Here is a 27,975-nt window from a genome sequence, read left to right as displayed (position 1 = left end):
TGTAAAAGAATGAAATTAGAACACTCCCTAACACCATACACAGAAATAAACTCAAAATGGATTAAAGACCTAAATGTAAGGCCAGACACTATAAAACTCTTAGAGGAAAACATAGGCAGAACACTCTATGACATAAATCACAGCAAGATCCTTTTTGACCCACCTCCTTGAGAAATGAAAATAAAAACAAAAATAAACAAATGGGACCTAATGAAACTTCAAAGCTTTTGCACAGCAAAGGAAACCATAAACAAGACGAAAAGACAACCCTCAGAATGGGAGAAAATATTTGCAAACAAAGGAACTGACTAAGGATTAATCTCCAAAATATACAAGCAGCTCATGCAGCTCAATATCAAAAAAACAAACAACCCAATCCAAAAATAGAAGAAGACCTAAATAGACATTTCTCCAAAGAAGATATGCAGATTGCCAACAAACTCATGAAAAGATGCTCAACGTTACTAATCATTAGAGAAATGCAAATCAAAACCCCAATGATGTATCACCTCACACTGGTCAGAATGGGCATCATCAAAAAATCTACAAATAATAAATGCTGGAGAAGGTGTGGAGAAAAGGGAACCCTCTTGCACTGTTGGTGGGAATGTAAATTGATACAGCCACTATGGAGAACAGTATGGAGGTTCCTTAAAAAACTAAAAATAGGGGCTTCCCTGGTGGCGCAGTGGTTGAGAGTCCGCCTGCCGATGCAGGGGACGTGGGTTCGTGCCCCGGTCCGGGAGGATCCCACATGCTGCGGAGCGGCTAGGCCCGTGAGCCATGGCTGCTGAGCCTGCACCTCCGGAGCCTGTGCTCTGCAACGGGAGAGGCCACAACAGTGAGAGGCCCGCGTACTGCAAAACAAACAAACAAACAAACAAACAAAAAATAGAACTACCATATGACCCAGCTATCCCAGTACTGGGCATATACCCTGAGAAAACCATAATTCAAAAAGAGACATGTGCCACAATGTTCATTGCAGCACTACTTACAATAGCCAGGATATGGAAGCAACCTAAGCATCCATTAACAGATGAATGGATAAAGAAGATGTGGCACATATATACAATGGAATATTACTCAGCCATAAAAAGAAATGAAATTGAGTTATTTGTAGTGAGGTGGATGGACCTAGAGTCTGTCATACAGAGTGAAGTAAGTTAGAAAGGGAAAAACACCATATGCTAACACATATATATGAAATCTAAAAAAAAAAAATGGTTCTGAAGAACCTAGGGGCAGGACAGGAATAAAGACGCAAACGTAGAGAATGGACTTGAGGGCACGGGGAGGGGGAGGAATAAGCTGGGACAAAGTGAGAGAGTAGCATGGACATATATACACTACCAAATGTAAAATAGCTAGTGGGAAGCAGCCACATAGCACAGGGAGATCAGCTCAGTGCTTTGTGACCACCTAGAGGGGTGGGATAAGGAGGGTGGGAGGGAGACGCAAGAGGGAGGGGATATGGGGATATATGTATAGCTGATTCACTTTATTATACAGCAGGAACTAACACAACATTGTAAAGCAATTATACTCCAATAAAGATGTTTAAAAAGATAGATTCCTAGTCATAGAATTGTCCCCACTCCTACAGCATCCAATCCAGAGCAAAGTTCTACTTCCTGAAGCCCTCCCAAATCATCTAACCGAAGTCCAAATCCCATAGTAATTCATTTCTAACACCCTCTTACTGAGTGACCCCATGGTCCCCACGGAGTACGCTGTCCCTCACTACAAGTCAGAAACTCAACTTGATAACTGCCCTGTCTTTCTGGTGGTTTTTGGCTGGAGGTCCTTCACAAAGTCTTTACCCAGAGGTTACCATCTCCAGTGAAAACTGCAGCCTGCCCCACCCCCCAAGCCTCCCCATTCCCTTGCTCCATTTCCATCATAGCACCCATCGCCTTCTCCCACACTGGATCAATTTCTTATTTGCTCTATATTGTTTGTGGTCTGTCTCGCCCGTCCCCAACCCCATTTGAATGTGAGCTCCACTAGGGGCATGGATTGTTGTCAGGATCGTTTCAGGTTGTATTCAGGATGGCTAGAACAGGGCCTAGCACATCGTAGGCACGTGGTAAATATTTGTTGAATGAATGAACCATTGCTAGGACCGGAGGCCCTAAGCAGCTTGGCCATCAGGAAGGCTTCCCTGGAAATGGGCTATGAAGGCTGGGATCTGATGGGTAAATAGAGGTAATCCTGCCTGACAGTGGGGAGGAGCATTTCCAGCATGTGCAAAAGGCCTGGGGAAGCGAGGGGATATTTCATGATTGGGGGACTGCAAGTGCTTTGAGATAGCTCAAGAGGGAGTTCTGGAAGGGGAAGGCAAGAGATGAGGTTGGAGAGTTGTCAGGGGCCAAGAGGGCTGGGTCACTGGGAACTCAGAGTTTACCCTGAGGGCCACCAGGAGCCATGGAAGTGCTTAAGCAGAAGGCAGCATTTTAAGAGCAGATGGCAGGAGGGGGACAGTGCCGTGGAAGAGGTGAGGCTGGAGGTGGGAAGACCAGTGACAAGACTGTAGGAAAGTGAGATGATGCCACCTGGGTCACGGTGGCAGCTGGAGAGAAGGGGCTGAGTCCAGGGAGAAGGAGAAAGACCCAGGTGCCTCCTGGGTCCTGGCCTGGGCATCCAGGTGATCAGAGGTGCCATTCACTGCAGAGGGGGAGGTGGGAGGGGCACGTTACGGGGAAGGTGCTGAGTGTGAGACACTTCGTGCTGTGGAACATCAGGGGAGATGTCACGTGGGCAGTTGTATGTATACCTGGAGCTCAAAATTGGACTGGAGACACAGGTTTGGAAGATGGACACAGCGGTGCTGAGAGGAGTGGTGGAGAGAGGAATTCTGAAGACTTCTAGCTGAGAAGCCACAGCCTTGGGGGCTCAGGGCAGACAGGGTTTCAGGGAAGGCAGAGGAAGGCCCACTTCCCCACCCCACCCCCCCACCCGTCTTCCACTCTCTCTGGGGTCTGTAGGTCTCACCTTGCTCCCTGGAACTCCCAGAGGCTGGATCACTCACTGGGACAGAAGAGTCCTCCCTCTCCTAATAATTCACCGCTCCAGGCTTGTTTAGAAAGCAGAGGGGGAGGCTCTGTGCTGCACACAGGCCCTGGGACCAAAGGTGCTCTGGGACCAAAGCCCCACCTGGAGGCGGAGATGGCAGCCCCTCCCCGGGACACAGGCCCCCATTATTCTGGGAAAGCTCAGAAGGGGGACTGAAGTCGGGGGGGCGGGTAACCAGAGGAAGTCCAGGCACAATGTCACCATCAGCAGCTCACAGACAGCAGAGCTGGCGGGCAGGCCTGGCACTCTCCCTCCTTGTCCCAATGGCCCCAGCCACCTGCCCCCAAGACCCTTACCGGAGCTGACGGCAGCCCTGCCCCGAAGGAAGGGCTTAACCCAGACTCCCTGGGCTCCATTCTGCCTCCTACATGCCTCTCCCTCCCATCTGCCCACAGCCAGGTGGGACCTCCCTCCTCCCTCCTCCCTCCTCTGAGCACTGCTGCAGTGCCCTTCTCTGCCCACCAAGCCATCTTCCACATCTCCCCCGGGGTCTTCCTAAAATGCAATTCACAGCACATCACTCCTCCTTCAGATGTCCCTGAAGCAGGGACTCATCCCCAAAACTTTTGGGTCAAAGGCCAATCTCCCTCCTGGGGCCTCAAACCCTCCCACTTGACTCTTTTTTTAGCTCCTTAGTGTGCATCCTCCCTGCTGCCCTCCCCCTTCACCTGCTGTTCACCCTCGGCTCACTCATCACTTCCTCTGGGCGGCCTTCCTTTGTCCCCAGGCTGCGTAAGGAAGGTCTGCTTGAGTAACTCCCACTCACTGGGTTTTTCCCACTCGGGTGCTGGGAGGGCAGAGTCTGGGTCTATCGTATTCACCACAGCTTCCCAGCAAACCCACAGTGGGCCAGCCGTATAGACAGCATTGAGTTGGAATGTGTCATGAAGCTCTTTCACCCTCCTCCCCTCCCCCATCCTTGGATCCTGCCCCTGCTGGATCAGGTGAGCAGGGGGTGTTATTCCCCATCTCAGCGAGAAGGGGCAGCTGAGTGCAGAGCCGCGTCCCTTCACCTATGCCACCTAGAGGGTCTCAGCCCTGAACCCAGTGATGTCCCAGGGGTGTTGGGAGGAGACACCAGCAACTGAAGTCATGTTTCATCAAGGCTCCCAAACCCTCAGGGGAAGTAAGGGCAATGAGACAGAGCAGGAGATTCTGTGGGGAGGGCTCCAGAGGGCCCCTGAGAAAGGGAAATTGCCCTGTGGCTTCCTGCTCCGAGCAGCAGAGGGGATGCTGGCTCCTGGGAACCTGGTTCGGTCTCTTCCTGGCAGCGGAACTTGGGCACACCGCTTACTCTTTCCCACCTGTAAAATGGAAAGCACCGGAGAACCCTGTCTCAGGTATGGTGAGCTTAGCGGAGCAGTGCGTGGAGAGCCCCTTGCACAGCGCCTGCCGCATGGAGAGGCAAGTTCCCCTTCCCAGGCCCCCAGGCCTTCCCATCAGCTTCATGCATATGAAAATTCAAGTGTGTGCAACATCCAGGCCGAGGGTGGATGGGACGGACCCGGCTGAGGGGACAGAGGACACAGGGGCAGAGCTGCTGACTAAGGGCTGTGGGACAGGGCCCTGGGACTGAGGAAGAGCAGGAAGTCCTAACAGGAGGAATAGGGAGGGGACCTGTGGCTTCTTTCAGCCCCTTTTCATTGCAGCTGGGGAAACTGAGGCTTAGAGGAGGCAGAGCCAGGTTTGCGACTGCAGCTCTCCTGAACCTACCGCACTGAACGCAAGCTTCGAGGCACACGCTTTAGACGCAGACAATTGTTTGACTCAAGATCACAAGGAAGAGGGTGTGACAAGCCAGGAACCCAGGGTCCTGACTCCCCAGGACCCTTCCCCCTTCCCCAGGAGGCCATCCTCACAGGGTCTGGAGGAAGATGTGGAGGCTGGGAGTGAGGGCAGATCACACAGTCCAGAAGCTTCCCATCATCTAGTCAACAAACGCCAGGCTCTGTGGAAATAGCAGAAAAAGAGACGCAGCCAGCTCTCAGGGAGCATATAGACTACTGAGGAAGAGATGTTAAGAAATCACGAATGAATGTAACAGTATAACTGTGATGAGGGCTATGGAGAAGCGGTTCATGGGACTGTGCAAGGATGTAGTAAGGGACCACACTCTACCTGGGAGGTCAAGAAAGTCTTTTGAGGATGCGGTGCTTAGGCTGAGACTCAGGATGAAAAAGGTTACTGTGAGATAATAATTATATATCTATATCGATACCTGCCCCTGGTTCCTGGCCCAAGGCTCCTGTAACCCTTGTAATTTCCTGACTTATGAGGACACTAGGAGCATCTTTTGTTTTACTGAAGTCACTTGGCTGGGGGGAGTGGTGGTCCCGAACGGCTCCTGGAGGGGAGCTGTCCACCAGGAAGACCAAGCCTTGATTAGAAGCTTGGAATTTTCACATACACACTCCTCAACGCCAACTTCTCCAGAGAGGGGAGAGGGCTGGAAATAGTTGATCATGTCTACACAAAAATCCAAATAGCACGGGTTTCGGGGAGCTTCTAGATGAGTGAACACATCCACGTTCTGAGAGGGTGACACAACCCAGCTCCACGGGGACAGAGGCTCCTGCGCTTGGGACCTTCCCAGACCTCGCCCTATGTGTCTCTTCATCTGGCTCTTCATCCGTATCCTTTGTCATAACCTTTAATAAACTACTAAAGTGCTTCCCTAAGTTGTGTGAGCCACTCTAACAAGTTGATTGGACCCTAGGAGGGGGTCGTTGGAACTTTCAATCTGTAGCTGGTTGGTCAGAAGCACAGCTAATTACCTGGGCTTGTAACTGGCCTCTGAAGTGTGTGGGGGGGGGCAGTCTTATGGGACTGAGCCCTTAGCCTGTAGAATCTGATTATATCTCTGTGCACATAGTGTCAGAATTCAGTTGAATTGTAGGACACCTAATTGGTTTCACAAAGTTACTTGGTGTAGGGGAAATTCCCTGGGAAGATGTTTTTTTTTTTTTCCGCTACACAGTTACCCAGGCAAGAGGGTGGAGTGCATTCCAGGCAGAGGGAATGGCATCTGCAAATGTCCTGTCATAGGAGGAAGTACAACATACTCTAGAAATGTGCTCCAAGTTTGCCTTTTCAGGAAGGTGGAGTAGAGGCATCTTCTTCCCCTTTTCTTCTTGAAAATCACCCCATCACACACAGACAGACAGACACACACACACACACACACACACACACACAATGGGAACAAGAAACAGAAACTCCATCTTCTAAGAAGATATTTCTGACCTCAAACTACAATATTGTAGAAAAGCATCAAATGTTCTAGATCCTAGTATGGTTAAATAATGGAATTATTAAACAATTTTGTCTTCTCTATAGTTCTAGAACTTGGCTTCCTCAGCCCTGCTCTTTTGCATTAACTAATAAAATTCCAATGCCTGGCCCTAAGAATGAAAATTTTAATTAACAACTTCTATGAAAACAAGCCTCAGAAAGATGGGAAGTACCTGTCTTTTCTCCCCTGAAGCTGTAGAAACACAAATACTTATTATACTCCATCATAAAAATGAGTTTAAGAATCAGACATGATTGGGAATTCCCTGGCGGTTCAGTGGTTAGGACTCCACACCTTCACTACCGAGGGTGTGGGTTTGATCCCTGGATGGGGAACTAAGATACGGTGAGCCGTGGTGCGGCCAAAAAAAAAAAGAAAAGAAGAAAAAGAATCAGACATGATACAGATCAAAACAAGAAATTTCACAAGTGTGTCCATCTTGTTTTTCTGTCCAATGTGGAGACTGTGGAACTATGTGTGAAAAACATGTTAGCTCTGTTAATACAAATCCGTCCTGAGTGGGACTTCCCTGGTGGAGCTGTGGTTAAGAATCTGCCTGCCAATGCAGGGTTCGAGCCCTGGTCTGGGAAGATCCCACATGCCACGGAGCAACTTAGCCCGTGCGCCACAACTACTGAAGCCTAAGCCCCCTAGAGCCCGTGTGCCACAACTGCTGAGCCCACGTGCCACAACTACTGAAGCCCGTGCGCCTAGAGCCCGTGCTCCCCAACAAGAGAAGCCACCACAATGAGAAGCCCATGCACTGCAACGAAGAGTAGCCCCTGCTCACTGCAACTAGAGAAAGCCTGCATGCAGCAACAAAGACCCACTACAGCCAAAAAAAAAAAACAACATCCTGGGAAAGGTTGTTTGCACAGAGAGTCTTGAAAGACAGCCAGATTTCAGATTGTACAAAACTCTGTGGAAGTAACTTTTAAATTCCAAAAATAAGACTGGGATGGCAATTGGCTATTTTAACTGATAATTTGAGCCAGGATAATTATGTTACAATTGTCATCTGTACGGCTCTTATCATAACTGACACCATCTTGGGCCCATTCAGCTCCTCCTGTCCTTCCACTGACCCCAGCCAGGACTATACTGTCCTGTCATCAAGGACTTTGTAGTTAATAGATACTGTTTAATAATTGTGATGTCCAGGTGGCTCTATATTCTGTCAGTCTCCAAACAATGATGAAGACCTGCGCTGACTATTCCCAGTGCCCATGCGACTAGTTACCCATTTATAAATCTTGACTAGAAATGCACTTCCTGTTTCCAAGTACCTACCCCCAAACCCTAAGTTAACTATAAAATTGTCCCAGTGGCCCCTTGGTGGTGCAGAGTGCAGCTGCCAATGCTTCTGTATCATTGTCTGCCCCATCCCACCTTGTGATTACCCTGTAATAAACTGATCCTCTGATTATATGGAGCTGCTTGCCTCATTTTTGGTCTCAAGATACTTCTCAAGGAATTCCCTGGTTGTGCAGTGGTTAGGACTCGGCGCTTTCACTGCTGTAGCCCTGGGTTCAATCCCTGGTTGGGGAATTAAGATACTGCTAGCCATATGGCATGGCCAAAAAAAAAAAAGATACCTTCTCAGTTTGGTTTTTGTTACCTCCTACAGCCAACAATTAGCAAACCAGCCAGGAGACTGAAAACGACAGAGAAATGGGTAAAGGGATAGTGCAGCGGGGCTGGGGCGGGGGAGCCGATCTCTGGTGGGGGAATCCCAGGCTGGCAAGCCACGGCCACGTGGGGTGACCTGGCTAGGTTTCTGGAATGCTTCTGGACGGTGTATGAGCATGGGGATGCCAGGAAAACACCAGAGGGCTTACTAGATATATTAATCCAAGCCGTGGGAAAGTGAAAGTGGAAAAAAGAAAGTGAGCAAGCTATCAGGTTGTTGCATTACCTTTGTTGTGTGTCCTGAGGATTAGCACAGACAAGGAATTGCAGCTCAGCAGTGGAACTAGAGCCAACTAGAGAGGCGCAGGGGTTAGAGAGGGATGTCCAGACGCCATGGTCCACCACCTCAGACGTTATGTCAAAGAAAATACAACAAGAAGAGCACATTGAAGTGATGCATGTAAGATGGCTCAAATGAAGGGCTGTGGGCTGCCCCATTCAAAGGTGTTATTTCAAAGGTGTTATAAATCAGAAGATTGCCTCTCTGTCCCTTTCTGGTTTATGTTTCGCCCATACCTGATTATGCCGTGGGTTTGGATGTCCTACAGGACTTGGACCTCACAGCCACCACGGGCGAGTTCCGGTTACGGATCCCAGGGGTCAAGTTAAGGGGATCCTGTAAAATTGCTTATCCCTCGGAGAGTGGTAGCAATAAAACAATATTGCCTACCTGGGGGACAGGAAGAAGCAATGGCTACCGCCAAGGAATTAGAGAAGGTGGGAGTTATAAGACTGGCCCAAAGCCCATTTAATAGCCCCACGGGGGGACTTCCCTGGTGGTCCAGTGGTTAAGATTCCGCACTCCCAATGCAGGGGGCCTGGGTTCGATCCCTGGTCAGGGAACTAGATCCCGCATGCCGCAACAAAGATCCTGCATGAGGCAATGAAGATACCGCGTGCCGCAACTAAGACCTGGTGCAGCCAGATAAATAAATAAATATTTTAAAAACATAGCCCCATGTGGCCGGAGTAAAAACCAAATGGCACCTGACGCATGGCAGTAGACTATAGAGAATTAAACAAGGTAACACCCCGTATCTATGTGGCAGTTCCAAACACAGCCCAACTCCTCTTCTCTCAAGACATATCATTGTGTCTCAGATTTGTCTAATGCCTTTCTCAGCATACCCTTAGAAGGGGTTCCCAGGACCAGTGTGCCTTCACGTGGGAAGGGAGACAATGGACTTTTACTGTCTTACCCCAAAGTTATCTGCATAGTCCTACTATACGTCATGGGATGGTGGCCCAGGACTTGGAGAAATGGACTCTTTTTCTCTCTTTTGTTCTCTGTTATTACACTGATGATATCATGTTAACCTGTGATGACTTGCTCTCTCTTTCCCAAGATGCTGCGTCTCTTCAGGAACGTTTAAAAGCTCGGGGATGGGAGGTAAACACTGACAAGAAGCAAAGACCAGGACAGTCAGTAAAATTCTTGGGAACTCTCTGGTCTGGTGAGACCACAGTGATGCCCGAGACTGTCATTGATAAAATATAGGCATATCCGCATCCTGCAATGTAAAAGAACTACAAGCCTTTCTTTGTAGGTGGGCGAGGGTACTGGCAGCCTTTTACTCCCCACGTTGCCCAGATATTAAGACCCCTATAGGCTTTAGTAAAAAAGGGAACAATCTGGGACTGGAATATCCCACAACAAGAAGCTTTTGAAAAGGTCAAGGTGATTGTCAAACAAGTCTAAGGACAGAGGGTGTTAATGCCAGACACAAGTCGTGAATTGGATATAAGTATACATCCAGAAGGGTTTGGATGGGAACTGTGGCAGCAACAAAATGGGAAAAGAATCCTGCTAGGATTCTGGTCTCAACTACAGAAAGAGGGGGAGAACCAGTCTAGTCCAATAGAAAAACAATTGTTTGCAGTTTCCCTAGCCTTACAGCAAACCGAGGATCTGACCACCGACTTACCCGTCAGCTTACGAACTCCCCTGCCTGTGGGTCGATGGATTAAGGACTTTCTTTTAAAGTCTAAGTGTGCCTGTGTGTAGCTGAGTACCTTACACAAGTGCATGCGTACCTTCAACAGAGAAGCACCTCTTACACTGGTCCCCTCTCTCAGGAGTTGCATGTTTTATTAGGGCTGGTGACCACCACAGATGCTCTGACCATCACCTGCTTGCACCCTCTGTAGAGCACAGGTATGAGAAGATACCGGGATGCCTCCTGCTGATACATGGTACACGGATGGCAGCTGTAGGGGCAATTCCCCCCTGTACTCGACAGCTCTTTGGATTCTGATGTCATCTGGTTCGAGAAAGGGACTAGACAAAGTAGTCAGTGGGCAGAACTCAGAGTCGCGTGGCTGGCGACTACTCACGGGTCCACGCCCCTCAACCTTGCCACTGACAAGTTGGGCAGTATGGAAAGGCTTGACATGTGGATGTCTCAGTGGCATCAAGATAATTGGAAAATATAGGGAATTCCCTGGCGGTCCAGTGGTTAGGACTTGGTGCTTTCACTGCCGGGGCCCGGGTTCAATCCCTGGTTGGGGAACTAAGATCCCATAAGCCACAGAGTGCGGAAAAAAAAAAGAAAAAAGAACAATTGGAAAATTTTAAATAAACCTCTGCGGGGGTTGAATTATGGGCTGATATTTGGACTGCCTGCATGCTACCAGGTGCCAGTGTGCCCGTGTGGCACGTTTCAGCCCACTCACCCTAACTCTCTCTGGCAATCATGAAGCTGATGCATTAGCCAGGGCAAGAGGTCTGCTGCTGGAGGAATTACATATCCCATCTGACGTGGTGGAATGGCTCCACCGAAGAGAAAAAGGCTCCATTTGCCCCTCAAATATGCGGATCCACGGGCTTCCCTGGTGGCGCAGTGGTTGAGAGTCAGCCTGCCGATGCAGGGGACACGGGTTCGTGCTCTGGTCCGGGAGGATCCCACATGCCGTGGAGCAGCTGGGCCCGTGAGCCATGGCCGCTGAGCCTGTGCGTCCAGAGCCTGTGCTCCGCAGCAGGAGAGGCCACAACAGTGAGAGGCCACGTTGAGAAAAAAAAAAAAATGCGGATCCCCAAGCTGTAGATCATTTGAAGTGCCCCCTGAGACACCCCCCAGGGCACATCAGACACTCTGACCATCCAGTTACTAGATGGCAAGTGGATACATAGGGCCTTTGTGGGTGTCAGAAGAGTATCAGTGTGCTCTAACCTGTGCCCACACAACCACTGGATCAGTGCAAGCCTTTGCCATTAAGAGCCAATCAGGGGCTTCCCTGGTGGCACAGTGGTTAAGAATCTGCCTGCTGCCAAGGCAGGGGACACAGGTTCGAGGCTTGCTCCGGGAAGATCCCACGTGCCACGGAGCCCGTGCGCCACAACAACTGAGCCTGCACTCTAGAGTCCGCGAGCCACAACTACTGAGCCCATGTGCCACAACTACTGAAGCCTGCGTGCCTAGAACACATGTTCCGCAACAAGAGAAGCCCCCGCAATGAGAAGCCCGCGTACCCCAACAAAGAGTAGTCCCTGCTCGCTGCAACTAGAGAAAGCCTGTGCGCAGCAACAAAGACCAACGCAGCCAAAAATAAAATAAATAAATAAATAGATAAATTTATTTTTAAAAAAAAGAGTGAATCAGGCCGTTACAATTAAAGGCCTGTCAAAATTGGAAGTTATGTGAGAAACACTGGCCCAAATTGACAGTGATTAAGGAATTCATTTCACTGGACATGAAATACAAGAGCAGGGGCTTCCCTGGTGGTGCAGTGGTTGAGAGTCTGCCTGCCGGCGCAGGGGACACGGGTTCGTGCCCTGGTCTGGGAAGATCCCACATGGTGTGGAGCGGCTGGGCCCGTGAGCCATGCCCGCTGAGCCTGCGCATCCGGAGCCTGTGCTCCGCAACGGGAGAGGCCACAACAGTGAGAGGCCCGTGTACCGCAAAAAAAAAAAAAAAAAAAAAAAAAGAGCGGGCAGAAGCTCGAGAAAGTCTTTGGCCTTTCCATTTTCCATACAACCCCACTGCGGCTGGCCTGGTTAATTGGATGTTAAAAGCCACCTTAACAGCCCTATCCCCCGTCAGCACGTTACAAGGTTGGTCCCCTCGGCTGTCTGAAGCTATCAGACTGTAAAATGCGGGCTGACATTCTGCATATGAACGGCTGCCTGACCGAACACCAGCAAGGGCGTTGAGAAAGCAGGTACAAAAGGGAGGTCTCTGCCTATCCAGTGGGAGGAAGGTCTTGTTTTTGTCTGTTTGTTTTGCAGCTACCACTGGACTTCCCACCTGGTGTTACTGTAATTCATTGGCATTTAAATTGGTTTGCCCCTCCCAGGTGGTATCATGGATGGGACTCGCCTTGGTATCACCTTCATTCAGGGATTTTATGTGGGAATGGGCCCCAGCAGACCCAGATCACCTCTCCAGAAGCATTAGCACAGGAGCTGAAGTGGATTTAGTCATGTGGGGTCCCACTGAGGTCCCTGTATATAATTTTACTTTACCTACTGAAGATATTAAGGATAAAATGTGTGATATCACCACTGGGAAAAATGCCAAAACCAGGGGTGGTTTTGGCCGGTGGAGATCACACGGCTACAGTGTTACTCATGAATGAGGATTTGCTTTATCTTTGATCCCTAAAACACTTGTCTTATTGCCCATAGTGTCTGCCTCATGAACTTCCTGACTCTGGTTACGGGAAGTGTCTTCCTATGCTGGGCCCCAACATATGCAGAGGTCCACAATCGTTCTGACTACAGGGTCTGCAGCCCGTTGCCTGTCTCCAGTGCCCAGGGGATGCCGTGGACAGTTCACCCATTCAACCACATGGAATGGGAACAATGGCTTGGATTGGTGACCAAAAATCCCCTTGGTGATCTGACTCCTACTGAGGAAAGCTCTATGTTTGATTACAGTGACTCTAAACAATATGTTTTTCCCCTGGTGCAAAACTAGTCAAATGATTCCCAGATTCCAGTGGCTTATCATATTTGGGATGGCTTGGGGGAGTTGGGAGCTGAACATGGAGTCTTGAGGTCAGTAGCCCCCATCTGCATAGAAAGGACCAACCATATGCAAGCAAATCACAGACATATCTGATGTCTTCCCTATGAAGCCTGCCAAGTAACTCACAAGATATTAAATACTGAATGGACAGGAAAAGAAGCAGCTTCATACAACAGGCTCCTTTATGACTCCCAAACAAGGGAACTGGATATGTGGATCCTATTTGTGCCTCATCTGCCCTGTGGGTGAATGGGCCGATGCACCTTGGGGCCTCCTTCCCTCTCAGGCCATATCCATCTATCTATCTATCTATATATACACACATATGTTCTTACTGGAAACTTCCCATAACCTTCCTGCTATTAAGTCCAGGTGGTGGGTCCATCATAGTTTGTCATGGTGGGAATGGCCAACATCTATGTTCCTTCCCCAGTACATAGGTGTAAGTGCCATATGGGAAATCCAGGCGTTAGCACAGTTCACCATGTCAGCTTTGAATGACCCCCTCAAAAGCATCTCTCTATTAAACCAGGAAACTGCTCAAAAGAGAAAAGTGGTGCTGCAAACCGTACGGCTTTAGACATGTTGACATCTGTGCAGGGAGGAGCTTGTACCTTTATTGGGCAGGAATGCTGTGCATTTATACACCTTCATCTGAACCCAACGTAACTGGTTTACTTTCCCACATGAAAACAGTCATTAATCATATAAAGTTTCCTTTGCTGATGCTTCTACTCGCTGACTTACTTCTCTCCTGGGTAAATGAGGAACCGTAGTTCTTACTATCCTTCTATGTTTAGTAGTTTGTTCTTGCTGCTGCTGCCAATGAGGAACGCAAGCCACCTCCTGAGATCTGTCACTAGTGTCTCTGTGGAAGAATGATGGATAAGAGTGTATGGCTATCAAGACGTCATCAAGATGTCAGGGGTGGAGTGTACGGCTGTTGGCATAACCGATGCCATCTTGGGCCCATTTAGCTCCTCCTGTCCTTCCACTGACCCTAGCCAGGACTATACTGTGCAGTAAATGACTTCTCTGTCATCGAGGATTTTCTAGTTAATAGATACTGTTTAATAATCCTTAGGACCAGGTAACCTTTATGCTCTGTTAGTCTCCAAACAATGTCAAAGACCTTCGATGACATATTCCCAGTGCCCACCAGACTAGTTGCCCATTCATAAATCTTGATTTGGGAAGGCACTTCCTGTTTCCAAGCACGTACCTCCATACCCTAAGTTAACTAAAAAATTGTCCCAGTGGCCCCTCAGCCATGCAGAGTGCAGGTGCAAATGCTTCTGGATCATTATCCACCGGATCCCACCCTGTGAGTAAGTTACCTTATAATAAACTGATCTGTTGAGTACATGGAGCTGCCCGCCTCGATTTTCAGTCTCCAGATAGCTTCTCAGTTTGGTGGGCACTTTTCATTATCTCCATCCTCCAACAGTCATCTCTTAATTACTTCTAAGGTTTTCTTCTCTGGAAGAGTGAATCAAAGCAGAAGATAATCTTTGGCAACTCCCTCTCTCCCCATGAAATAAGAACAGGATGAATTAAAAGTAGAATTTTAAAGAACTGTTACCAAACCAAACTTGAGTCCACTCGCCCATGCCCAGTAAAGCCAAGCTGCTGACACTGGGTTATGGTGAAGGAAAGTGCAGTGTTTATTGCAGGGCACCAAGCAAGGAGTCCAGGTGGCTAGGGCTCAAAAAGCCCAAACTCCCTGATGGCTTTCAGGGAAAGGTTTTTAAAGACAGGGTGAGGGACAGGGGTTATGGGGTACACGATTAGCTTGTGGATACTCTTCTGATTGGTCAGTGGTGAGAAAATCAGGAGTCAACGTCATCAACGTCATCAACCTTCCAACCTGTCTGGGGTCTACGTTCTTGTGGGCAGCATAGAGTTAACTTGTTCCATCTGGTGGGGGCTACAGTATCAGCAAAACATCTCAAAGGACATGGCTCAGCAGATTATCTCTAGCCCTTGAAGAGGAACTAAAGGTCCTTGACTTTGTTTAATGGGTAAACTATTATTATTTCGTCTTTTGTTTTGTTTTAATATTTATTTATTTATTTGGCTGTGCAGGGTCTTAGTTGTGGCATGCAGGATCTTCATTGCAGCATGCGGGATCTTTTTAGTTGTGGCATGCGGGATCTAATTCCCTGACCAGGGATCGAACCCAGGCCCCCTGCATTGGGAGCATGGAGTCTTAACCACTGGACCACCAGGGAAGTCCTAGTATTTTGTCTTGTTTGACTGTTTTACTTTGTTTCTGCATTTTCTCACTTCTTGGATTAGATTTATCCTTTGGAACTAGGGGAAGGCCTAGGAGGCTAAAGTTTTTCCACAAATAAGAGGCAGGTGGAGGACTTGTGTGGGGGGGTGGTCTGTCCCGGGAAGGCACCATAGCATCTTGCTCGGTTACAGAAGGTTTTGGAAATTAAAAATGTAAAAGCAGAAAAAAATTTTAAGAGTTGTAGAACAGTTAGAAGATGAAGGCTATGAAATCTCCTGGAAAGTAGAACAGAAACTCAAGGAGATGAAGAATTGGTCCAGAAGATACAACATACAAGTAAAAGATGCTAACAAAAGAGAGAAAAACGAAAAATAAACAACAAAAAAAAACCAAAACAAGAAAGTTTTTAGACCTGAAGATGTGAGTCTCCATATTAAAAAGATTCACAAGTGCCCAGAAGCAAGAATGAAAGACCTGAAGAGGGCTGAGCATGTGAAAAATCAGAGCACCAGGGACAGAGACAAGACTCCCAACCTTCACACACAAGGAGTCTGGGGTAAAAATGACGCTGGACTCCCAACAGTAAACATGTTACTCCAAGACTATGGAGCCATGTTCCAAGTTTGGGGGAATACTGTTTACAACCTGGATTTCAATACCAGCCAGATCATTGTTGAAGAATAAACAATGCTGTACATTAGATTTAGGCTTAGACACAGTCTGAGAGAACTTGTTTTTTAAAGATCATGATAGGGACTTCCCTGGTGGTCCAGTGGGTAAGACTCTGAGCTCCCAATGCAGGGAGGAACTAGATCTCGCATGCTGCAACTAAGACCTGGTGCAGCCAAAATAAATAAATAAAAATAAATCTTAAAAAAATAAAGATCACGATAAAACACACATAACATAAAAGTTATCACTAGGTATATAGTTCAGGAGTGTTAAGTGTATTCACATTGTTGTACAACCCATCTCCAGAAATTTTTCATCTTACAAAACTGGAACTTGATCCCCATTTTCCCTCCCTCCAGGCCCTGGCGGCCACTCTTTTACTTTCCGTCTCTATGATTTTGACTACTCTAGATACCTTACTCCTTTTGTCAGTGGCTTATTTCACTAGCATAATGTCTTCAAGGTTCATCCATGTTGTAGCATGTGTCAGGATTTCCTTCCTTTTTAAGGCTGAATAATATTCCATTTTATGTAATATATACCACATTCTGGTTATCTATTCATCTGTTGATGAACACTTGGGTTCCTTCCACCTCCTGGGTATTGTCAATAACACTGTGATGAACATGTGGGTGTACGAATACCTGAGTCCCTGCATTCAATTCTTTTGGATATATACCTAGAAGTGGCATTGCTGGGTCACATGATAACTCTATTGTTAATATTTTGAGGAAGAGATAAATTCTTTTAAGCTCTGCTGAAAGGAGACAGCAGACCCCGCTATTCCCCGCAAGCCCAGAAACTACATAGAGGTTTTTGTAGTGTTTGGAACCCAAAGCCTGACACCTGCTCCCAGAACTGAGCCCACGTCCTTCCCTCTGCTCGCCAGCCATGCAGGTGCTGCAGTCCCTGCTGGGAGAGAAGCATCTGATGCAGGGAGCAGGGAGTTTTGGTTCTGTCCAGTCCCAGCTGGGACATGCCGGGGCAAAAAGCTCTTTGGGCTCACACTCACTTCCCCAGGCCAAGCCCCATGGTTCCACTTTCTGTGTTCCCGCTCTGCTCTGCCCCCATTTCCCTCCTCGGGACCTCGCTTGTTCCCAGGCCTGAGCAGCTCCTGCCCAGCCCCCCTCAGCTGTCACCCCTACTGACCTGCACCCCTGCAAGATGTCTTGGGACCCTTCACTACCCCCACCCCCAGAGCCAGCATGCCCTAGGCCTTCCCTGAGGTCCTGGGGCTTGAAGAGGACTTGCAGCTAACTTTCCACCACACAGGAGGGAGCAGAGTCAGTCCTTCGGAGATTCACAACCACACATGGCTCCTCCTTGAGGAGATGCAAGTACTGAATATCTTTTTCCAGAAGGGATGTTCCCCCAGTGAACATCTACCAGGGAGGGGCATCCCTCCAGGATGGTCTCCACAGCTGTCTCAGGGAGGACTTGGCAGAGAGTCATTCATGTATATAAACCAAGCTACAGAAAATCTAGCAAACAGGCAAAGAAGACAGATCACCCCTCAAGCCCCCATGGTTCCCAGCTCCGGGAGCGTTACTGGTTTCCCGTGAGTTTTCTGCACATGATGGGCAACTCGATGTGTGTCTGCTGCTCAGGTGGGGCGCCCTCGACACCCAGAGGTATCATCACGTGGCAGACTGTCGTTCGATTTGTGAAAGGGCACACGTCTCATAGCCATCAGGGCCAGTGCCAGAGGAAGAAGTCCACAGGAGCCCAGGGAAGGCTCCAGGCTGCGGGACAGAAGCCTTGTAACCTAGCAACCAGCATGCAGAGGGCTTCCAGCCTCTGCCAGCTCACTCACCCCTGAGCAGAGGCAGCCTCCTCCTCTCTCCCATACCCTGCCCTTGACCTTCCTGACTGCTGGCCTGTTTTCCACCACCTTGGGCCAACATGCCTCACTGGTGGACATTGAAGTGGACAGCAGAACATTGTAACCACCATGTCCAGCACTGCACCATCATTAGTCCCCTTTTCTTCCTGGAAAGGATCATCCCACCCACTTGGATGTTGTCTGAAAACCCCAGGCCACATGACAACACCTGCAAGAGTGGACGGTGCCAATGCAGCAGCAAGGGCCCCAGTCCCCAAAAGTTCCCCTGACCATCGGCTGCCCACAGCAGGTCCCGAGCCAGTCACCTTCAGGCTCCAAAAACGCGACAGAGACTGTGGAGGAAACTCCAGCCCTTGGTCCTGGCAGGCACCCTCCTCTCAGCTCCTTCCCATGGCAGCTCCCTAGCCTCTCTGTGAGCCTGGGATTCCCTCTCCACACCCCACTCGGCTCTTGAGGGACCTGGGGAGGCCCAGACCAGTGTTTTGGGGGTGGAAAGGGCTCGGGTGACGGCCAGCATAGGCCTGGCTTCCAATTCCATTTCCTCCATTTGCATATTGCATAAGAGCAAAGAAGAGTTTCCCACTCAGACTCTTATTTTCCTAAAATAGAAAGCAGGGTGCTGGGAGAAGGAAATAAGAGCTGAGATCTCTAAGAAATGACACAGGCACAGGAGGCCCTAGGGAAATAATAGTGATAACAGATATCGAGCGCTTGGCATGTGCCCAGATGCCTATGTTACACTATCATTTTCACCAACACCCCACTCTCACCAGTTCCCATTGTACAGAGGAGACTGAGATTCAGAGAGGTTAAGGAACTTGCCCAAGGTCACACAGCTAAGTGATGGAGCTAGGATTCAAGCTCAGCTCTATCTCCAAAGCCCACCTTTTTTTTTTTTTTTTTTTTTTTGTGGTACATGGGCCTCTCACTGTTGTGGCCTCTCCTGTTGAGGAGCACAGGCTCCGGACGTGCAGGCTCAGCGGCCATGGCTCATGGGCCCAGCCGCTCCGTGGCATGTGGGATCTTCCCGGACCAGGGCACGAACCTGCGTCCCCTGCATCGGCAGGCGGACTCCCAACCACTGCTCCACTGGGGAAGCCCCCCACACTGTATATTTCTTACTGATGACTCATTTATTTTGCAGGTGGAAGTTTGTACTACAGGAGCTTCTTCTTGAAGGTCAGGGCTGGACCTGATTTCAGCTGGGTCATGGGACAGGCAGTGGTGTCTGTAAATGTCTATGCAAGGAAAGAAAAAGACGGAAAGAAAAAGACAAAAAGTACAGGCAACACAGTGGCAAGGGGCACTCTCAGCGACCAGAGCATGGTTTCTAAACACCATTCTCCAATAAAAGGCACCAAGGCTTCTGGGAGAAATGTCTGATTGTAGGGTGAGGGCAGGGAAAAGACAAGAGGACCCTGGAGCATCTGATAGCACCAGGCAGTAAGGAGGTGCTCAGAGAAGGGAACAATGGGGGTATGGCAAAGGGTCCCAGGAGCCAGACTGGGGGAACTCCCAAAGCTGGAACAATCTGAGAAACAAAATAAATAATGTAGTATTAGATTATAGTCAAAAGTATAAATTAAATATACATGAGTCCATACTGACATAAATAATTGAATAAATAAATGGGGGAGAAGAGACAAATCTTTCTTACAGAAGAATTCCAAATAATTTATTTGGATGCTGCCCTTTCCAGGAAGCGGGGCGGAGTTCCCCCTGAGTTCCTTCCAAAGAGCAGCTTTACTGTGGTGAAACCTGGAAACACCACCTTAACCAAGTGGTCAAGTTTAACATCACAGCGAGAAGTCACGTGGATATGTCATGTGCCCCCGGGAGGGTGTGATGAGAAGGACACCTTACCTTGGTAGTATCCTCCCCCTAAAATTCATAACCCCAGTCTAGTCATGAGGAAGACATCAGAAAACAACAAATTGAGGGACATTCTGCAAAAATACCTGACCAGTACTCTTTAAGACGGTCAAGGTTATAAGAACAAGGTCAAGGAAAGGTTGAGAAAGTGTCACAGACAGGAGACATTATGACTAAATGTAACATGGAATCCTGGTTGGGATCCTGGGGCAGAAAAAGAACAGCAGTGAAAAAACAGATAAAATCCAAATAAAGTCTGTAGTTCAGTTAACAGCAACGCAGCAATGTTGGTTTCTTAGTTTTGGCAAATGCACCCTGGTAATGTGAGATGCTACCAACAGGGGAATTTGAAACTAGCTGAGGGATATATGGGAAATCTCTACTATTTTTGCAACTTCACTGTAAATCAAAAATTAAAAACAAACAAACAAACCACACACACACCCAGGCAGAATAAAGAGTAGAAAGAAACACAGCAAAATGTTCGTTATATTTGGGAAAAGAATGTCCTCTTTTTATTTGTCAAATGTCTTTAATTAGGGTTTATTCTTTTCATTTTAAACTTTTGTTATTATTTCTGATTAGAAGTCCTCTGTTATTTTATAGTGACAAAAAACGAAATAAAGCATTTTGTACAATATCTATATTATCTCATTTAATACTCACGATCAGTTTAGAAAAGATTCTTTCTTCCATTTTACAGATGAGGAAACTAGAACTCAACACCAAAGTGATTTGCCTAAAGTTATATAACAAGCCAGAGGAGGGGCTGGGACTTGAACCTCTGTCTGACTCCTGAGGCGCAAGGAGATGGAAAATCCTTGTCCTCTCTGGGGTCAGGGGAAGTGGCTGGTCTCTCTCCTAAGCTGATTTCTCTTTAGCCCAAGGAAGAATTTTTAAGTAGAATTGCGTCCTGGAAGGGTAATAAGCGGCAGAGGACCATGGAGTGTCCCGGAGAGGGATTCGGGAGACCTGATGCTCTATCTTCCTCCTCAGACCCAAAGGGCAGGCTGTGTCCCTCCTGTGAGACTCAGAACTACACCAGGAGGGACGTGTTTCCTCGTTCGGAGAGGACAGGGGGGATAACGAGGGTGAGTGGGAGTCGGGGGGTTCTCCATCTTCATCCTCGTCTTCCCTCCACTATGGGGCACCTCACTGATGACTGGGCACGTAGGGACCAGCTCTTATTTACTCAGAGCCTCCCGGATGTCAGGTCCTGGTCTTGACCTTCTAAATCCTGCCCCCAATGTGAGAGGTGGGTACTGCAACCCCCTTGTAGAGACAAGGGAACTGAGGCCGGGAGAGAGAGGTGGCGCGTCCCAGAACGCGGCGTCGCATCCCCAACGCCCCTGGGCGGGGCGCTCCAGCCACCCCCGCCCCGCTGGGCCGGCCGGGCGGGGCTGCCGCGCTCGGCGGCGGGCGGGCCGTTCAGTGTGCGCCCAGCGAGCCTCGCGGACCATGGAGCCTGTGTCGCTGCAGGACTTCGTGTGCGCCCTGGACCCCGCCTCCCTCCCGCGTGTGCTGCGGGTCTGCTCGGGTGTCTACTTCCAGGGTGAGTGAAGGGCCGAGACCCCTCCGACCTCGGCCCCGCGGCGGACCGGTTCTCCCTGCCAGGGCGTTAGAAACCCGGGACACTGCGCCCTGGGTTCGAATCCCGACGCTGCCGCTACCCAAGTTGTGTGATTTGGGGCCACACTCCAACTTCGCCGGGTCACGGCTTTTGCTTGCGTGGAATGCGGGATCACTGATTGCCCCGCAGGGTGGTGATGGGAAGTCCATGAGCTCAGATGCTCAAGTGGGTGGAACCGAGCCAAGCTGGGGCGGAACGGCGTTGCGCATTGCATGAGGTCGGACCGTGCAGGGTTGCGGCATTCAGGCGCTCACGACGCCGGGCTATTGCTTGATTCTCAAGAGCCAGGTCAGCCTTCCCCTCCGTATGCCCTCCCACTCCTCCCCTTGGACGTTTATCCACACGTCCTTCTTTCAGTGCCCCCATCCCGCCTTTGCCCTCTGCTTGGCACTGGGCCGTACTTGATCCGATCAACTCTTCAGTTCTCAGCTAAAATGACTCCTCCTCCGGGAAGCCTTCCTGGCTCCTTGCACACCCGCACATCTGCCCACATGGCCGCAGCCCACCTGGTTCACAGGGATGGTACACAGCTGGGGCTTAGTAGTCATTGCCTGAAAGGGTGAGAGGGGAGGGACTGACAGGCAGTGAGGGGAGAGGCGGCGTCTCTGAGGGTGAGGCAGGACCTGTGGGCGACTGAGTGGGAAAGGTGGAGGGCGAGGAGAGAGGGAAGTGAGAGTCTGGGTGGGGTGCAGGAGGCTACTTCCTTAGAGAGCAAACTACGTCTGAGTGCCCTGCTTCATCCTGTTCCCTCCATCCGCTCCCTTGCTCCGCCACAGCAGCTTCCAGAAAAGTGTTCTGAGGCCCCAAGTGGGGTTCCTAGATCAAGGGTGAGACGCATGGAGGGCCCCACAGGGGGCAGGACGGGCCACCACACCATGGGGTCTCGCCAGGCCCACTTGGGAATCTGAGGGATCTGGGTTCAAATCCCGCTCTCCCTGGGGGCTTCCTGCAGGCATCTGTGCTCTGTTTGCCGTCCGCCTGATACCCCGTCCCACGGTGTGTCACAATACTTGAGTTTCCTCATTATGCTCCCCGCCGGGGGGTGGGGGTGGGGCGGGAGTGGCAGAAGTGAGGGTAAGAGGAGAAGCTGACAGGATGAGAGTGTGGGGGTGGGGTGAAGTGGAGGGGCAGGTGGCTGTGGTCACCGCGTGGTTAGGAGCCCCAGTTCGGAGGCAGATGACCTCCTATTACCCGATAATCTCGGGCGGCCCATTCACCCTTGCCAAGGCTCGGTTTCCGTATTTAGAAAAGAGAAACTGTCCTTCCCTCCAGGGGCATTCATGAGTCTTAAGTGCTATGACACGTCTGCAGTGCCGAGCACAGCGCCGGGCATATAGTAAGTGCTCAGCACCAGGGCTGCTCTTGTTACCAGCCCCGAGCGTCTGTAGACAGAAGTGTGTGTTTTATGAGCCTGTGTGTATTTTCCTGGGGATAAGGGGGGGGATTTTCATCAGTTTCTCAGGGCTGTTGTAAAGGACCCTGCCGGGGCTGCCCTGGGGATGCAGTAGAGTCAGGTGGCCTGGAGGCTTGCCCACCTGCACTGTCTGTCCCTCATCAGCAGGATGGGTCGCTGTGTGAGAGATCTTTACTGAGCACCTTCCATGCTCTGGATCCTGCTATAGCCCTTTAAACCTTGTAAGTCAGGGCCCAGACCCGCCTACTGGGCCCACCCTGTCAGCAGCCCGCCACCCGCTCCTGTGCTTCTCTTAACAGCAAGTCCTCTGAAGAAGAAAGCGCCAGTGTGGGTGTTTGGCTTTGTGTGATCTCGGGGCAGTCACCGAACCTCCCTGGGCCTGATTTTGTAGCTAATAAGGGAACTGGGATTTACTGGGTTGTTTATTCATTCATGACTTAAACACACACACTTCGAGGCTGGGCCTGTGCCGGCTGAGATGGATCAGTCCTGCCCTGTGAGCTGAGTTCAGGAGGCAAGGGGATGTGACCACAGAGGGGTACAGTCAGTGCTAAAAGAAGGCAGAGCGGCATCAGGGAAGAGCATTCCAGGCACCGGAACAACGTGTGCAAAGGTGTGACCGAGCAGTGCCTGGGGGGAACAAGGCACGGGCGGCGCAGCGCTTGGCCTTTGCTGAATGGGTGAAACTGACTCTGTCTCCGCAGGCTCCATCTACGAGATCTCCGGGAATGAATGCTCCCTCTCCACAGGAGACCTGATCAAGGTCACCTGTGTTCGCCTCCAGAAGGTGGTCTGCGAGAACCTGGGGACGGGCCAGACCATGGAGCTCGCTCCCAACTTCCAGGGTAAGGCAGGCACCTCTATCTCCCTGAGTGCCCTGGAACCCTCCAGGCACACCCTCGGGCACATGTGACCCCAAAACAAACTCCCACCCCTCTGGGTTGGCACACACTGCTCTCACATCCACCACTACCCAGCCCCGAGACCCGAATGTCCTCTGAGTGCTCTGACGGTGTCCTGAGCTGGCGTGGCTGCGTCCTCTCCGTGTCCGTCTCTGATTACATCTGCCTCTTGGCTGGGCCTTTTTTGTTTCATGTCTTTGTCCACGTGCCAGTTTTCATGTTCGCTCCCACATTCACTCACCAAACATTTATTGACACTTGCTGTGTGCCAGGCCTCGTGCTGGGGGCTGGGGTGTGGGGTTCAGGATGAAGCAGATGCAGCCCTCTCCGGCGGGGAGTTTCCAGGATGGCAGTGAGGAGGACAACAGCACAAGTAGGCACCAGTTTGGAGAGGGCTCCGGGCAAGAGTGGCCTGCCTCTCCAGAGGTCTGTGCAGGCAGGCTTCCTGGAGGAGGTGGCACCTCAGCTGGAGGAAGGATCCCAGCTAGAGGGAGTAGCATGAGCACACTGGTGCTCCAGAAACCCCCTGTAGCGCATTCATTGCAGGAGGTGTGTAGTGTGGTGGACCATGGGCCTGGACGCTGAAGCCAGCAGCCTGGATGGGAATCCCACCTCTGCCGGCTACTAGCTGTGGCCGTGGTTAGTTCCCGTGACCTCTCTGTGCCTCAGCTTCCTCTTCTGTAATGGGGCAGTCAGCCTTGATGTGACGATTAAATGAGTTGCCACGTATGATGCACTTAGAACAGGGCTGGGCTCAGAGCAGGCACCCTCTGTGGGCTTGTTCTCAGTATGGCTTCCTGTGATCGCTGAAGGGGACCAGTGAGGGCATGGGTTCCAGGTGAGGGGCAAGTGGTGGGGAGGTGAGCGGGAGCCAGACTGCAGGGGGGCGGGGGGAGCTTGTGTGGGGCATGGACACATTTCGTTCTTTTTTTTTTTTTTTTGACTTAATTAGGCACATAACCCATTTTTATTATAGAAAGAAATATACATATAAGTAAAAAGATCATGTCACTTAGTCCCACTGTTCAGTTAACCAGTTCACATCTAGTGCATATCATTCCAGATATTTTTGGTGTACATACATGTGTATAAATATTTTTACAAAAATAGCATACTATGAATACCATCTACAATGGTACCTTGGCATCTTTATCTTACTTGATGTGCATATAAGTCTGTATCATTAAGACTGTGTAGCCTCCTGCTGGACAGATACACAACACCTAAAACAACATCTTTGTGTATCTCTGGTATAATTATTTCCTTAGGATAAAGTCCTAGAAATGGAATTGGAAGGTCTAAGAGATGATGAATATTTTGAGGCTTCACACTGTTGTCTTTAGGCGGTATCTGTTATATCTTGCTTCCAAACAAATTCCTCTGTGTAGCCAGTGCCCAGGCCACAGCTTCCAGCACAGGTGAAGACGGCCAGGACGCCCCAGTCGACACTCCTGCCCAGTCTGTCGGCCTTCAGGTAGTTGAGCAGACGAGGCATGACGTGGAATTCAAATATTCTCTTGGCACCACAGGGGCAATCTGGAATATCCTTTTCTTGAGTGATATTTTCACCAGAGATCCAGATGGGGGCAATCCCTCTGCCGTATCTGAGAATCTGTTCTGGTTCAAGGGATATTTTGGTTTTAAACTTCTGGAAAATTCTATCTTCCCTAGATTCATGTTTTGCCATGGAATCCAATTCTTCCTCAGGTGCTTCACCCATGCTACCTATAATCTCTGATTCATCATCTTTTTTTCACAACTTCAGGCATAATCTCATCTTCTGTTTCTATTACAATTTCAAATTCTGGAAAAAGGAAGCTGTGGTCTGGAACTGTACTGTCCAAATCACCTTCTTGTGTACAAGCCTGCTTATGTCCCTATCTCCAGTCCAGAGTCTGATGCTCCTTGCTGCAGTACTGTGCCTTGTGACATCGGGAGCATGTTTTGGGGCCTAAACAGCCACAAACTCTGCAGAGATGAGCACCGGACTCGAGCTGGAGGCACACGGATTCTCCTGTCTCCGGCGGAGGATCCTCAGAAGGTGGCTCATAGGCGTAGAAGTCATTTCTCCTAGGCAATTGATTTCTAAAAACGCGTAGGCCGGCGCAGCACGGTGGCGTTCGGCAGCAGAAAAGGAAGAGACCGCGGTGAAGGCGAAGGCGCGGCCCGGAAGCGGTGCGTACAGCTGCAGCAGGAAGGCCAGTGGGCGGCCGCACAGCGCGCAGGCCAGCCCCGCGGGCCCCGGCAGCCCGGCTACGCCGAGCCACGCCGGCCAGCCGCCCACCTTGCTGGGGAACTGCTCGCTGCGCAGCCGCCACGCCGGCGCCGCCTCCACCTTTTTTTTTTTTTTTAAAGGCTTTATAAATTTAATTTTATTTTTTTATAAATTCATTTATTTATTTAATTTTTGGCTGTGTCGGGTCTTCGTTGCTGCGCATGGGCTTTTCTCTAGTTGTGGTGAGCAGGGGCTACTCTTGGTTGCAGTGCACGCGCTTCTCACTGCAGTGGCTTCTCTTGCTGTGGAGCACGGGCTCTAGGCGCATGGGTTTCAGTAGTTGCAGCACACAGGCTCAGTAGTTGTGGCGCACGGACTTAGGTGCTCCGTGGCATGTGGGATCTTCCCAGACCAGGAATCGAACCTGTGTCTCCTGCACTGACAGGCAGATTCTTAAGCACTGAACCACCAGGGAAGTCCCCACATTTCAGTCTTTATTTTGAAGGTATTAAGTAGCCAAAGCGCTTTTAAATAGGGAAGTGATGTGTTTTGTTTTGTATTTTGAGGGTTTTTAAAAATTTTGAAATAATTTCAAATTTACAGAAGACTTGCTAGAACTCCTGTATACTGTTTATCCAGATTCACCAGTTAAGCATGTTGTTACATTTGCTTTCCCTCTCTCTGTATATTATATATACATACACACACACATATATACATATGAACATATATTACTATATATGTGTGTGTATATATATCTTTTTTCTGAACCATCTGAGAGTTATAGACATGATGCCCCATTACATCTGAATATTACTCCCAGTATTTAGCATAACTCCTATAAAACAAGGACATTCACTCACAAAACTGTAGTTCAGTGATTAAATTCAGGAAATTTAATATTGATACAATACTACTGTCTAACCCACAGTCTGTATTCAGATTTCACCAGCCGCCCTACTAATGTCCTTGATAGCCCGGTGTTTGCCTTGATCCAGAATCTAGTCCCAGATTGCACATGACATTCAGTTGGCCTCCTTTAGTCTCCTTCAGGCTGGAATAGTTCCTCAGCCTTCCTTTGTCTTGCTATCAACATTTTTGAAGAGTCTAGATCAGTACGTTTGCAGAATGTCCCTCAGACCGACTTTGTGTGGTGCTTCCTTGAATAGATTTGTGTTGAGGGTTTTGGGCAGGAAGACCCTGGAAGTGATATTATGTCCAGACATGGGGTATTTTAGGCCAGTCTGGTGGCAGAAGAATGGACAGGGCAGGGGGAGGGGTAGAGGGGTGGTCAGAGGTCATTTGGCCGGTAGCTCCTGGGTTTCTAGTTTGGGAGGGACTGTGGCACTCACCCACCCAGAATGGGGTGGTAGGTGCTGGTGTGTGGGAATGGAGCAGTGGTGAGGTATCTGGAGACAAAGATGGCAAAGTGAGAGGCAGGTGGGGTCGGCAGGTAGGAAAATGTGGCAGTGTGTCTGTTCTGTTCTGTCTCTGGTGACAATCCCTCTGTGTCCGTGCCTGTGTCAGAAGGAACTGTCCCCACCCCTGCCCTCACTGTCCATTTGCAGTGGTCACTTGCTGCCTGCCATCCCTCAGCCCTGCAGCCTGGATATCCAGATGCTGGCCCACCCTTGGCCCCTGTCCTCGGGGGATTCTGGCTGGTTCTCTGCAGCCAGACCTGGGCATGGGATATGAGGCCCTGGGCTCGGCAAAGGTCTGCCCCACCCTGACACCCCCTGCTGTGCCCCACAGGCAACTTCAGCCCCCTCACTGGCCCCCAGAGCTATGAAACCCTGGAGGACCTGGTCTCTGCTACGACCCAGAGCTCCAAGCAGCTGCCCATCTGCTTCATGTCGACCCACAGAATCACCACCAAGGCCAGGGTGGTGCCTCAGGAGCAGCCCCTCAAGCTTGAGGCTGTGGAAATGCACCTCGGGACCTGCTGTGCCCGCTGTGTGCTGGGCACCGGGGCCCAGCAGGTGATTCTGCACCTGCCCCTGTCCCAGAAGGGGCCCTTCTGGGAACTGGAGCCTGGGCCCCCTCGGACTCTGCTCCAGGTGCTGCAGGACCCGGCCCTGAGGGACACCATCCTCACCTGCCCCGTCCTCCCCTGGCACTCCCTGACCCTGATGCCCCAGTATGAGGTCGAAGCCATCATGCACTGTGAG

At 50.0% G+C, this 27,975-nt stretch overlaps 1 protein-coding gene and 1 pseudogene across 2 annotated transcripts in view; one reads left to right on the top strand and one right to left on the bottom strand.

Annotated features, from left to right (window-relative positions):
- Positions 1–21,067: 21,067 nt before the first annotated feature.
- THEMIS2 (thymocyte selection associated family member 2) overlaps positions 21,068–27,975 on the top strand; it is a 14,956-nt gene continuing 8,048 nt past the window's right edge. Inside the window, exons 1-3 of one of the 2 annotated variants that reach the window (XM_022551906.2) lie at positions 21,068–21,198; positions 23,395–23,535; positions 27,560–27,970. In XM_022551906.2, the coding sequence (XP_022407614.1) occupies positions 21,105–21,198; positions 23,395–23,535; positions 27,560–27,970 (646 nt within the window). In that variant the 5' untranslated portion in view covers positions 21,068–21,104. Of the gene's footprint in view, positions 21,199–21,473; positions 21,565–23,394; positions 23,536–27,559; positions 27,971–27,975 lie in introns of those variants that run through there. The other variant, XM_022551907.2, reaches the window with a different exon arrangement.
- Positions 24,510–25,954, bottom strand: LOC111163449 (uS5 assembly chaperone PDCD2 pseudogene; annotated as a pseudogene).

The sequence above is a fragment of the Delphinapterus leucas genome, chromosome 1 (assembly GCF_059928025.1).
Source record: "Delphinapterus leucas isolate spDelLeu-1000000601 "Yukka" chromosome 1, BTC_Dleu_Yukka2, whole genome shotgun sequence".
Classification (NCBI taxonomy): domain Eukaryota; kingdom Metazoa; phylum Chordata; class Mammalia; order Artiodactyla; family Monodontidae; genus Delphinapterus; species Delphinapterus leucas.
The sequence above is the reverse complement of the archived record's forward strand: the minus strand, read 5'-3'. Positions and strand labels throughout refer to the sequence as shown.